Source organism: Sciurus vulgaris (assembly GCF_902686455.1).
Source record: "Sciurus vulgaris genome assembly, chromosome: 11".
Taxonomy (NCBI): Eukaryota; Metazoa; Chordata; class Mammalia; order Rodentia; family Sciuridae; genus Sciurus; species Sciurus vulgaris.
In genome coordinates, this window is record NC_136472.1 from 107,591,975 (window position 1) to 107,604,901 (window position 12,927).

The 12,927-nt window shown below is 33.2% G+C and overlaps 2 protein-coding genes across 4 annotated transcripts in view; both read left to right on the top strand.

Moving 5' to 3' along the window:
• TEX12 (testis expressed 12) overlaps positions 1-4,349 on the top strand; it is a 75,609-nt gene extending 71,260 nt beyond the window's left edge. The window contains exons 1-4 of one of the 2 annotated variants that reach the window (XM_079101675.1): positions 1,202-1,473; positions 2,813-2,924; positions 3,015-3,070; positions 3,853-4,349. In XM_079101675.1, coding sequence (XP_078957801.1) covers positions 1,411-1,473; positions 2,813-2,924; positions 3,015-3,070; positions 3,853-3,993 — 372 coding nt within the window. In that variant the 5' untranslated portion in view covers positions 1,202-1,410 and the 3' untranslated portion in view covers positions 3,994-4,349. Of the gene's footprint in view, positions 1-1,201; positions 1,474-2,812; positions 2,925-3,014; positions 3,071-3,852 lie in introns of those variants that run through there. The other variant, XM_079101674.1, reaches the window with a different exon arrangement.
• A 2,152-nt stretch (positions 4,350-6,501) lies between these two features.
• Positions 6,502-12,927, top strand: part of BCO2 (beta-carotene oxygenase 2) — a 30,527-nt gene continuing 24,101 nt past the window's right edge. The window contains exons 1-2 of one of the 2 annotated variants that reach the window (XM_079101623.1): positions 6,502-6,636; positions 10,828-11,032. In XM_079101623.1, coding sequence (XP_078957749.1) covers positions 10,842-11,032 — 191 coding nt within the window. In that variant the 5' untranslated portion in view covers positions 6,502-6,636; positions 10,828-10,841. Of the gene's footprint in view, positions 6,780-10,827; positions 11,033-12,927 lie in introns of both variants that reach the window. The other variant, XM_079101622.1, reaches the window with a different exon arrangement.

Here is a 12,927-nt window from a genome sequence, read left to right on the forward strand (position 1 = left end):
CCACATTTTCTTTATTCATTCATCTATTGAAGGGCACTTAGGTTGATTCCATAATCAGGCTATTTTAAATTTTATTGCTATAAACAATTGATGTGGTTGTATCCCTATAGTCTGCTGATTTTAGATCTTTTGGGTATATACCAAGGAGTGGGATAGCTGTATCATATGCTGGTTCCATTCCTATTATTTGAGAAATCTCCATACTGCCTTCTGGAGTGGTTGCACTAATTTGCAATCCCACCCACAATGTGTGAGTGTACCTTTTTCCTCACATCCTTGCCAACACTTACTATTTTTTTTTTTTCGTAATTGCCATTTTGACTGGAGTGAGTCGAAATCTCAATGTGGTTTTGAATTGCATTTCCCTATGGCTAGAGATGTTGAACATTTTTAATATATTACAAATATCTGTCTTTACTAATTGCTTTTGCTTTTGCTTATATATGTATAGTAATATGTCTAATCATATTCATTATAATTATTCAACTCAGCATAGTTTTTAAAAAAAGTAAATTGATAACTTGAATGTAGACGGTGACCCTCATCTCTAAGATGTAGAGACAACATCCTCTTAGGTTCCAACACTTTTTATTTAAGTTTAGACTTAATATCACAAACTCCTAGAAAAAAATACCTTCAGAATTTATGGGAAAGCAACATGGTGCTATAGTAAGGAAAGATAGGACAGTGGAAACAACCTTGAACGAGAAGAGTTGTTTTTGCTCAGGCTTATTCTGACATGTTTGAATTTGGTTAAACATCTCTGTTCCTGTTTTCTTATTTGTGAAAAAAAGAAGAAATACTGAATAAGATAAACTGTAAGATCTGATGAACTGTAAGATCTACTTCAACATTAAGATTTTGTGACATTAGAAGAATCTTAAATGAGCGAGTCCTGAACCAAGGCCACAAATGCCAGAGACTAGTTTGCCTGCTGAGTGTATATGGAGGAATAGTTGAAAATGATGGGAATGGTAGGTTGGCTTCAGATGATAGAGGACCTTGTGTACCCATACGTTAGAATTTGAACTTACCTTGAAGCAGTGGATAGTGAAAGGTTTTTGAATGAAGGAAATGCAGTAATTGAAGTCTTGAAAGATCACCCAAAAAACAGTAGTTAGGGACTGGGGATATAGCTGGGGATATAGCTGTACATATAGCACAAGGCCCTGAGTTCAAATCCCCAGCATTGCAAAAAAAAAAAAAAAAACCAAACAAACAAAAAAACCCCCAAAACAGCAAAACAGTAGTTAGGATAAATTAGAGAAAGGGGAAATTAAATATAGGTAAATGGCAGATTGTGAGAGCCTAAATAAATAGCAGGAGTAGGAGTGGGAAAAGGGAGGGATTCAAGAGAACTGTATGTAAATTTGATATTGCTTTAAACTTTACAATTTGTGACTTCAGAATATGATGGCAAATCATCTTGTAAAACCTGATTCTAGAAATTGCAAGAGACCAAGGGAATTAGAGGTAAGCTATATGCTCCTAAAGTCTTAATCTTTTATTCTATTATACATTCTCAAATTTCTTCCACTTAAGAGTGTGCTATTCATGGAGCATAGTGGCACACATCTGTTATCCCAACTACTCTGGAGGTTGGAGGCAGGAGGGTTGCAAGTTCAAAGCCAGCTTGGGCAACTTAGTGAGACCCTGTCTCAAAACAAAAATTAAAAAAGATTAAAGAAAGGGCTTAGTGGTATAGCATCCCTGAGTTTAATTTCTAGTACCAAAAAAAAAAAAGTTTTGTTGTTAAATGGAATTTAATGCATATTCCCAGAGCTAGGATTGTCCCAGAAGGAACTATGGGACTTTAGCTGCTTTTTCACTAAGTATAGACCTCCGGGAAACTATGGGGAGATTTCTTTTTGCTAGTTTGTGGTCTAGAGACAGAAGTGAGTCCAGACGTTTATGACATGTAGAACTTTATATAACTATTTTGCAATGGTAAGAAAGACACCTAGGTACTGTAGTTGACTAATCTTTTAAAAGAAGACCTGTCTGTATTTAGTCCTTCATTACTGTCCTCTCCAATTAATCTGTTGCATTTGGGACAGTATTTGCCCCCTTGAAGATTATATTATATTGCAAAATTTTCCAGGTATTTGGTTATTATTCAAATTACAATTACTGTATTAGTGTTGTTAGCTTTTTGTCACTGTGACAAATACCTGAGAAAAATAACTTCTTAGGTTCTTAGGTTCATGGTCTGCTAGTCCTAAGGTGAGGCAGAACAATATGGTGGAAAGGTATGGTAGAGGAAAACTTGTCAGCTTATGGCAACCATGATGCAGAGAGAGAAAGAGGAGACAAGATATAGACCCCAAGGCATATAGAACCTACTGACCTGCTTCCTTCAGTGATGCCCCTCCTGCCTATAGTTCTCAGCAACTCCAGTAGTCTATTCAACTGTCAATGGATTAATTCACTGATTAGGACAGAGCCGACATGATCCAGTAACTTCCCCATTTTTTCATCTTTGGAATTTAGTGCATTGGGGACCAAGCCTCCAACAAATGAGTTTTTAGGGGACATTCCAGATCCAAACCATAAAAATCTTGCTATGCACATATCCACTGACTTAAGATAAAAGATACAATTTGATCAAGGGATTAAAACAATATTCAAAATTAATTTAAAATCTTTTAAAGACAAAATTTAGCATGTTGAGCAAGGTTTTTCTTAGTTCTTATAGTTTCCTTGATAAAAAATTTCAAATGACTAGTATGTAATTTCTAGCATGTTTGATTTTTATGAAGTTTTTTTGCTTTTTAAATAAACATAATGATACCTCTTTACTTTCTTCTTTTAGCCTCAAATGCCAGATAGCCCACAGCAGTCCTCCCTTGGAAAATCAGATTCATCTTTCTCTGAATGTTCTGGACTGTTTTATAAAGATGAAACTTTGGAGAAAGATTTAAATGGTGATGTATATAATGATTATATTTCTATATATTGATTATGTTGTGCATGTTTGTTATATTTCATAACTTGCTCAATTATTTTTTAAACAGATATGAGCAAGGAAATTAATCTAATGTTGTCTACATATGCAAAGATATTAAGGCAAGTACTTATAGTATATTTTCTTGGGTCTGTAGAAATAGTATTTTCCTCCTGGAAATTCTGTAATGGGAAGTTTAATTCTGTTACTGAGAAACCTGTCAAGTAATTAAACTTTTGAAATTTTTTTATTCTATCTTTTCCTTGTAATAGATTAATTGGTTATTTTCAGGGAATACACCCAATTTTTCCACTAAATAGCCTTTGTTTTGCTAGTGCTAGAGCCAAAACTAGACTGATGTGTCTTGACCTCTTAATTAAATGATATTATATTTAAAATTTTATGTAAATACCTCTTTGAGAAAAATACCATTTGGTGAAATTAATGATAACAGGGTGATATTAAATATGATATTTCATATATTTATACTTTATCTTATATTTTATTATATCTTTATCTTTGTATTTGAAGGCTGAATTTAAGTATTTAATTGGCCTGAGATTATGGTGAATATAAGGTGATTTTTAAAAAACTACTGAACAGTCAGTATACTTGAATAATAATTTGTATGGCTGTAAAAATAACATATAATTTAATGTTAGTATTATAATGCATAAGATGTACTTCCTGCTGTGTCAGGAGACTGTGAGTAGTCAAAAATATTTTTAGGGACTAATTTAACATTTTCCTGAGGCATATTAGTAAATCAATAAAGCTATCTCATGCGCAAAGCCATTTAAATGAAATAGCTAACAAATCTAGTTTGATAAAGAATATTATCATGATAGTGTTCATAAACTCCATAATTGTTTAGTTTAACATAAAACTTTTTATTCCCTATTAGTGAGAGAGCAGCAGTAGATGCATCTTACATTGATGAGCTAGATGGACTCTTCAAAGAAGCAGATACTATTGAAAACTTTCTAATACAAAAAAGAGAATTTCTGAGACAGAGGTTTACAGTAATTGCAAACACACTGCACAGATAAAAATGTTTAACCTTCAAATAAGCTGAGGATTTAAACCTATTGTTGTAATGAAAGAATGACATGTGTGCTTTGAAGTCTTTCTAGTTATTAAAAAAATGTAGATCTTAAACAAAGAAAGGTAAATTCCTTGATTTTTTTCCTAGATTTAATTTAATATGAAGTATGTAACTTTTATTTTGAAGGTCAAATGTTTGGCATATTTTATAAAAATGTAAATTATTTAAATCATACATGGATTCTTTTCTTTTTTCTTTTCCCTAAAACTACATAACCTTTCTTAAGCTTCTATAGGAGAATTCAGTTAATTTGATTATGTGTAACAATATAATACTTTTTTATTATAGAATATTTTGTTTAAATAGCAAATAATTTTGGATGTAATTTAAATTTTTTTTAATGGACAGTGTTATAAAAGAATAGTAAAGCATTAAAGGTAATTTGTCCAGTTTCGTAACATGTAATATGTGTAACTATGTGCTATTGTTATTTAATATTATCATTTGATTATTTTCACTATTATTACATATGACTAATAAAAACTTGGTTTAAAATATTTTTCTGTGGTAAAATAAAACCCAGAAGTTACTAACTAGAACCTTGTATGAGTGGCTTTTTATACACATCAACCACGTCAATGTGTGCAGTTAGTGAATTATATTTAGAAGCCTTAAGAGCAGTGTGGTATGGGCTAGAGATTAATGATACAGAAGTAGGGAGATTGGCTTAAACAATAGGGTGACTTTGGCAGGTCGTTTCAATTGCATTGTAATTTAGAAACTGAATTTAGAGGATCTCTACTATTATTCATCAGGCTAAAAGTATTCTTCCTTTGATATAAATAAAATACTGCTATGATTTTATTCAAAATATATTGCTATATAATTGCATGGGGAAGCTATAATTGTCAGATTTTTAAAAATCACAGTACCCATTTTTCAATCATCTAGATAATTCATACTTCTATATGTCTATTATTCCAGCATAAACAATCACAGATTTGGATTTATTTGCAAACAGTATCACAAATAATTGATATTTTTAAAGATAGCTTGTTTGACCTGCTATGTTCTAAACTCTAAAATAAAATAAAATCTCACTATTTTAAGGCATAAATATTACACTATCAATATTCATACAGGGAAGGATGACAAAAGAAAAATAACTAAAAAGTTGGGTATGTGGAAAAAATTACTGGGTTGGTTGATATATACACTATCGGGACAGGATAGATTAGAGGTCAATAAAATAACTATTAGAAATGAAATATTTTTCAACTTAAAACAACCAAAGATAATATTTGAGCTGAATCTTGTGTAATTTTATTATAGTTATTTAATGTTTGAAATAGAAAGATGACTTTGTTGATCTATATTAAGAAATACTCAATTTTGCTACGCATTTATTATTTTTATGATGAGAAATAAGGCCAACAGATTATTTCAAACTGAATTTTATAATATACTTCTTATATCTTTACAGTATTATTATCCTTCAGCATCTGGTTATTCCCTTTGTAGTTCCAGAAAATTTACTTGGTAATTTCATTTGGTCTTAGATTAAGACTAAGGAATTCATATTTTAAGTCATAGTGTCTTTACTATTCAGAATGGCCACCCTCTAGTATCAAAGTGCCCAAAACCCAGGCTTATTTTTAAAAAATCACATTTTGATGATTTTGGTACCACCCATATAAATAAGAATAATCTCACAACTGAGATACCCTGTTGCAGGAACCACTCTTTGTTATTTCAATGAATTTCAAGTGTTTTAAAATTATTTTTTATTGACTACTAATAACAATATATATTGAACCAACTTTGTGTATGATAGGCACTGTGGAAAATATAGAATAGTTTAATACATTGCCTTCTGACATTTTTCATCACTTCTTTATTGAAATACACTTACAGTTTTGTTAGAAGACATGATATGCTAATGTTAAAAGCATCTCTGTGGGAGTTACTAGAACTGGCAAGGGGGGTTGTCAAAAAGTTTTTGTTATTGGCATTGGTGGAGAATAGTGTATCATCCAAACTGCTGGAGAGCAGGGGCTGATTCTTATTTTGTGTATCCTAGTATTCAGTAGACTGGTGCTCAAAAATGTTTGTTAAAGTAATAAAATCATTTATCTATGTTTTTTATGGTGTGCATACCTTCAGCAGTGTCTTATTGGTACTATGTTGTCAAAAAATGTTTTGTAAAATCAATGTTTAAAAAAGGAGTGAAGTGATAGAAAGGCAAAGAATGAAAAGTAAGTTGTTTCCTGGTTGTAGATCCTTTATTGACAGTCTTATTTGGACTTTATTTTGTGTCTGAATCTTTCAGAGAAGAGGAATGGCACAATGAAATTTATCACCTTGGATCCAGATAAATTGAATTACCTATAGTGTGAAGATAGAGGAAATTTTAAAGAGGGAGTGTACTACTGGTGATACAATTTTAATGTTTCAAAATTAAAGACTCCTCATTATAGATTGTTGGATACTTCTGGAAATGAGACTGGGAGAGATTACTGATGTTTTGAAGCTCCGCCCCCTTACCTCCCCTCCCCATCCCATTCTGTCACTGAGCCAGGGACAACCCAGGAGAACCACGGATGACCCAGGAAGTTCTGTGAGCGTTCACTGTTTCTTCCAACTGCCGGTGAGTGTAAGCATTTGAAATCACAGGATCTGCTGCTACTGAACTAAATTAAAAAATGTTTTCTCAAATCTTTCTCCATTTTGTAAGAAATCTTTCTACTACTGCAGTGGGTTTTCTTTCCGTGACAGTACACCGGTTCCCAGGTAGGGGATTTACCCTTTCTTTGCCTCATTCTTCTTTTCCTACTAGTTTGTACTTAGACTTCTGTGCCTCTTTCCTGAAGATTACTGAAGGCTTCTGAAGCTTATCCCTCTTCGCAGAGCAGATACAGGCAACAACTCTGCAGAGCCAGAAGTGAAAGAAGGCCCAGTCAGGATTTGTTTGCTTATTGTTAGGGAAACAGTCCTCATGTTCATGTTTTATACAAAATATAGGGGCAGGATTCAGGATTTAGGGATTTTCTTGGATCTGTAATAGGAAGGATATTCACTATTCAGAATTTTCTAAATTGAAAATCACTGCCACATGTTCTAATATAAATATATATATATATATTTTTTTATTTGCATTCTGGGAAACTGTCTTAAAACCTGCTTTTTGTTTTGTAGCTTTCTATTAAATTTCTATTATTGTTTCATGATTTTATTTCTCAAAATTGGCTTATGTAGAACTGTTAGAAATTAACTCATATGCATTATGTATAAAATTATTTAATTCATTAATTTTGCTTGCAGTATGCAAGGTAATATGTTAGGTGCTGGAAGAAAAGGGGATACAAAAACCCGACCCTGTACTCAAAGAATACTGGTAGTCAATTTTATAAAACATGTTTATCTATATCGTACAAGACAGAATAATGTAAGGGTTATAAGAGAGTTATAAATTGCTTTTTTGTGATTTCAGACTAAGGAGAATCACTTCTTTCTATAGGAAATGAGAATGCCATGCTTAGGAAACAGGTGATGTGGAAACTGGATCTTGAAGGATGAGTTAGATATGTGAATTTCATCTGAAGAACATGAGAAATATCCTGGGTGAAGAGAACGTTGTGATTATGATAAGAAGAGAATGGACTGGTCCAGCTAGGCTGGAGTGAAAGGCATTATCGAGAGGCAGAATGGGACATAAAAATATGATAATATTCTTACCATACCATGCAAAATTGGATGGGATCTGAAGTCCTGATGTACTATTTAGAGCTGAAGGCCTTTGGCCATCCCAAAGGCAAAGGCAGTCAAGAAGCCCACTAATTAGGAAGCTCTGGTGTAGAAGATAACTTGATTCCCTAATTTCTCCTTCCAATTAGGAGGCTATTATAATATCCAGTTAAGAGGTGAGAGCTCAAGTTAAAACAGGAAGAAAGTGACTGATAGGAAAGAGAAGTCGAGGCATCTGTGCTGAGGACCGGTTCAGACCAGGAAAAAAGAGACGGGTGTTGCCCAGGAGGGAGGAATTGATCAAAATCTTTACAAAGGATTTCCCCTAGACACCCTTGCAGACTTCTGAGCCCTAATAATTTATATTGGCCACCTTATGTCATCTTAACATCCCCTTACTGGGCCCTGGTGGATATAGTCAACAAAACTTAACCATTTAGTCAATGTGAGGGGGAGTGTACAAAATGAATTCAAGGCTTACAGAGATCTTGAAGCTAGGTGATGTAGCTGGTGGAAAAATTGATTCGGAAAAGGGGAAATGAAGAATATCTATGTTGACATGTTATGAGTGACTTGCTAGAAGTAATTGATTAAGTTGAAACTAGATAGAGATTACAAATGAGAATGCTGAGATAAAAGAATAAAGTTCCAAGGTGATAAACTTAGGAAGATTTATGTCATGATAAGGGGAAAAGGAGCCAATAAAAGAAATTAACATTTGGAAAGTATCATTATATTTAATTATGATGATAGACATGAACAAGTGTTAACCTCCTTTTATTTCCATTTTATCATTGAAAAACCTGAAGGTCAGAGAGAGTAAGAATTTGACCAAGGTTGTCAGCTAATTAGCAATGAAGCTGGCATAAAGCAGAGAGTTGTCAGAGAGGGAGCAGGAAAGTCAGAATAGTACAGTGTATCAGAAGCCAAGAATAGAAAGGGGTTTGAGGGGATGTTGACAACAATATCAAGTACTACAGAAAGTTTGAAGAACATGTAGTAGATTGCCAACAACATGGAACATAGAACATATGGACATAAAAATACTTTCTAAAAGTGTAAAATGTTTCAAATGCATCTGTACTCTGATAAGCACCCCGTCAAGTTATTAAATTTAATTCTACTTTAAAAAGTGAGATGAGCAAAATACCTGACTTCAGGGAATTTATTTTAATTTAAAAGGTGAATAAGACAAATATGCATAATGTTAATACAAGTAGGATAAAATAAACACCTGAGGATTTCCTTCTCTCTTTCTTTAAAACAGCATCATAATACCTCTAATAATATGATTTCCAAATTTCAGTATGCAGGGGGCAGGGGTATGAAAAATGGTGGAATGAGACAGACATTATTACCCTATGTACATGTGTGATTACACAAATGGTATGAATCTACATTGTGCACAACCATAGGAACAAAAAGATGTACCCCATTTGTGTTCAATGAATCAAAATGCAGTCTGTTAAAAATAATAAAAAAAAAATTTCAGTATGCCTAAGAATACCTGATTGCTCTCTTCCAGAGATTCTGATTTATTACGTCCAGAGTTGTGTTCAGGAACTTGCAGTTTAGCAACAACATCAGGTACTATTTATATTGCAAATAGTCCTCAGAGCAGACTTTGAGAAACAATGCTTAAACAAAACACTTATCAATAATCTGTTTGTTTATTAATCAGTGAGTCAGCACTTTGTTAAATAAATAAAGAAAGAAAATATACAGTAAATCTTATTGGATTGTTCATTCAAAGCTATAAAAATGATAATAAATAACACTTTTGAGTATTTATTGTATTCTAACTCATTTACTTATAGCTTTAGGTATGATGAGTATTATTATTTCCCCAACATAGAAAGGAGGAAATAATACAGAGAGGTTGAGAGTCTTATTTGGGAAGTGACCAAGATTTGAACCCAAGAAGTCTGGAGCTAGGCAGAATCTGAGCCTATAATCTTAAATATTACACTTTGCTGCCTTTTAAAGGAGGTAACATTTGAGATAGAAATTGTGTAATAGATAGAATTTCCCTAAAGGAGAGGTTTTGGAAAGGGCATATAGAATGAAAGTGAATTTTATTTGGGAAATCAGGGAATAGCTGGGCTTTATTGAATTGTTACATGTAGGAAGTAAAAGTTGTCATGTGCTCCAAACTGAATATTTGCCTAAATAATGCAAATCTCATATAATCAGGGGAATAGTATCCATATGTGTTAGTTCATTTTTCTATTCTTGAGTTCTATATCACCGTTAAACTTTTATGAAATAAAAGGGATTGTATTTTATAGTACTTGATTAATTATATATTTGCCCACCCTTCTGCATTGTGAACACTAAGTATGAAATATTAGGGATAATTTTCAGCTTCTGAATATATGAGTTTTACTTCTTGTGGCTTTTAGATTTCTGGTAATTTCATAATGAGTATCCCTGCATAAATTAATTTATGATACCATTTTCATAGAAAATGTCATGTCCTTTCATGGATATGCTATTAAAATGGAAGAAGTTAGGGGCTGGTGCTGTAGCCCAGTGGTAGAGTGCTTGCTGAGCACATGTGAGGCACTGGGTTTGATCCTCAGAACCACATAAAAATAAATAAAGTTACTGTGTCCATCTACAACTAAAAGAAATATTTTAAAATGGAAGAAACTAAATTTAACATGTCGAATTCACAGAAATCACTATGAAATCTTTGGGATCACATTCTAGTGTATCTAAAATACTGGGGTCAAGGTAATTATGATACTATTGAACGGTGGTCATTTTAAATTTTAACAGTGAAGTTGTTATAGCACATCTAGAGTTAGCATGTAGAGTTATTCTTGTAAAAAGACAAGCAAGTTTCGAGTTAATTCTTAGGCAGATTAGTACCATAAGAAACACAAGAAAGATTGTTGTGGCTCAAAAGTGGAGAACCAAAGTGTTGGTAATCTGAGAATGAGGAAGCAGAGGGAAGGATTTGGAGACCATTTAATGTTAGGCTCACATTTCCCTTAAGTTGTCAGTGTATAGATTATTGCTTATGGGGAAATAGGCATGTTTATAGAAAATCTGGTAAATTTTTCTTATGCTTTTGGCTTCCTCTTCACAGTTTTGAAGAAGTCCATGGAAAATACTTATCAGAAAAATGCCATCTTGGGGCAGCGGCAGAGTCTGCCATGTATTGCTCCACTGCTGACCACGGTGGAGGAGACCGCACAGATCATCTCTGCTCAAGTCCGGGGACACGTTCCTGAGTGGCTTAATGGCTACCTACTTCGAGTTGGACCTGGAAAATTTGAGTTTGGGAAGGATAAGTAAGCCTACATTTTGGAGAACAATGTAGATTTCTTGGCATGGGCTGATTCTGTGGAACAGGAATTAATATCTTTTTCTCTGAGGCAAACATTATCATTCAATTCCTGTGATTATAGCTACGGAAACTATAGCCTAGTGGAGAAAAAAAAAAAAAAAAGAGATTTCATTATTTTTTTAAAGTCTTTCTTTTCCTACTCTGCAGAATATTGTAAATTTGAAGCCCTCAGTTTATGCCAAAAGAGAAGTGACAGGACTGTGTGACTACTGAGCTGTTGCATCACAAGTTCCTGAAGGAGACCAGTGTCTTTACCTCCGACCATTCTTGCTTGCACCCCATACTCCCCAGACACCATGCCCTCTTTCAGTTCCTCATACTGGCCACATCTATTTTTGCTCAGTATCTTGGCATTAACTCTCTTACCTATCTTCTGCAATCTCCCAGGTTTCATTCTTATCATTCACGTGCACACTCAGATCTCATATGGGAGTCTTTCCCTGTCTCCCAATCTAAAAACACTGGGAAATTGTTCTATTAGCACTTTAATTCTCTATACAGCACTGTCATTGTCTGTGGTTTCATTTGTTGATTTGTGTGTTATCTATGTTGTCCCATTAGAATATAAGTTTCATGAAAGCAAGGTTTTTTTAATTCACTTGATATCTCCAATGTCCGGAACAGTGGACTGCATCTAGATAGCACTCAAAAAATAGATGTAAACAGGTGAAGAACCAATAACTCTTTAGGATATCACTTCCGTGTGTCTAGTAGAAATGTGAAGCAAAATGCCTGTGGCCTGCTTTGGTTTTAACATTTTTAAGTATTGGAAAAAATGTATTCATTATAGAAATTTTTATTTATATACAGTATTTCAAATGTAGAGAAGAGGAAAAGCATGTACCACTTGACACATCCCCTCTTAGCACTTTGGTGTATTTCTTACTAGTCTTCTATCCTATTTCCATAGAATTGTTTTAAATAATTGAATTCATATATAGATTTGTTGTTGTTAAAAACAAATTGTTTTTAATTGTTGATTAAAAAAAAAAAAAAGACTACTTTACAGTATCAGCAGGGCTGGTAGTGCAGGCCTGTAATCCCAGCAACTCTGGAGGCTGAGGCAGGAGGATACCAAATTCAAGGCCAGACTTTGTAGGTCTCTAAACATATAAATTTCAAAACTTTGACAAAATGGATAATTTTCTAGGGAAAAACAGATTTATAAAATTGGTAGAGATAGAAAGTTTAAGAAGACCAGTTTATGTAGAAGAAATAGAGAATGTCAATAAGTACATATTTGAAGAAGGAGGAGGAGGAGAAGGGCACAAGCTCCAGATTATTTCATATAAGTCTATCAAACCTTCAGATGTGAAGTAGTCCTAATGCTTTATAAAGTATTTTAGAGCATTAAAAATAAAGGGAAACTTCCCATTTTTTTTATTATGTTGATATCTAAACAGGATAAAGATAGTGCAAAAAAGAAAACTGTAGACTAATTTTATTTATAAAAACCCATGAAAAAATACAAAATATATAATATTAACATGTAACTAAAATATTTTATTGAAAGAAAAATCTAATATCACATTAAAAATAAAAGTCACTATGATCAGGTGGAAGTAATTCAAGAAGGCAAAATAGATTCATTATATACATGTATTATCATATAACCATATTAATAAGTCTCTGGAAAAATAAGCATAGAATTATCTCCATGTAGGTTGAAAAATACTTGTCAAAATTCAACATCCATTGCTCAAAAACCTGCTCAAGAAGATAGGACTTAATGAATAGTTTATTTTTTTGAGAGGGTGTGGGTAATCAGGGATTAAACTCAGGGGCACTTGATCACTGAGTCACATCCCCAGCCATATTTTGTATTTTATTTAGAGACAG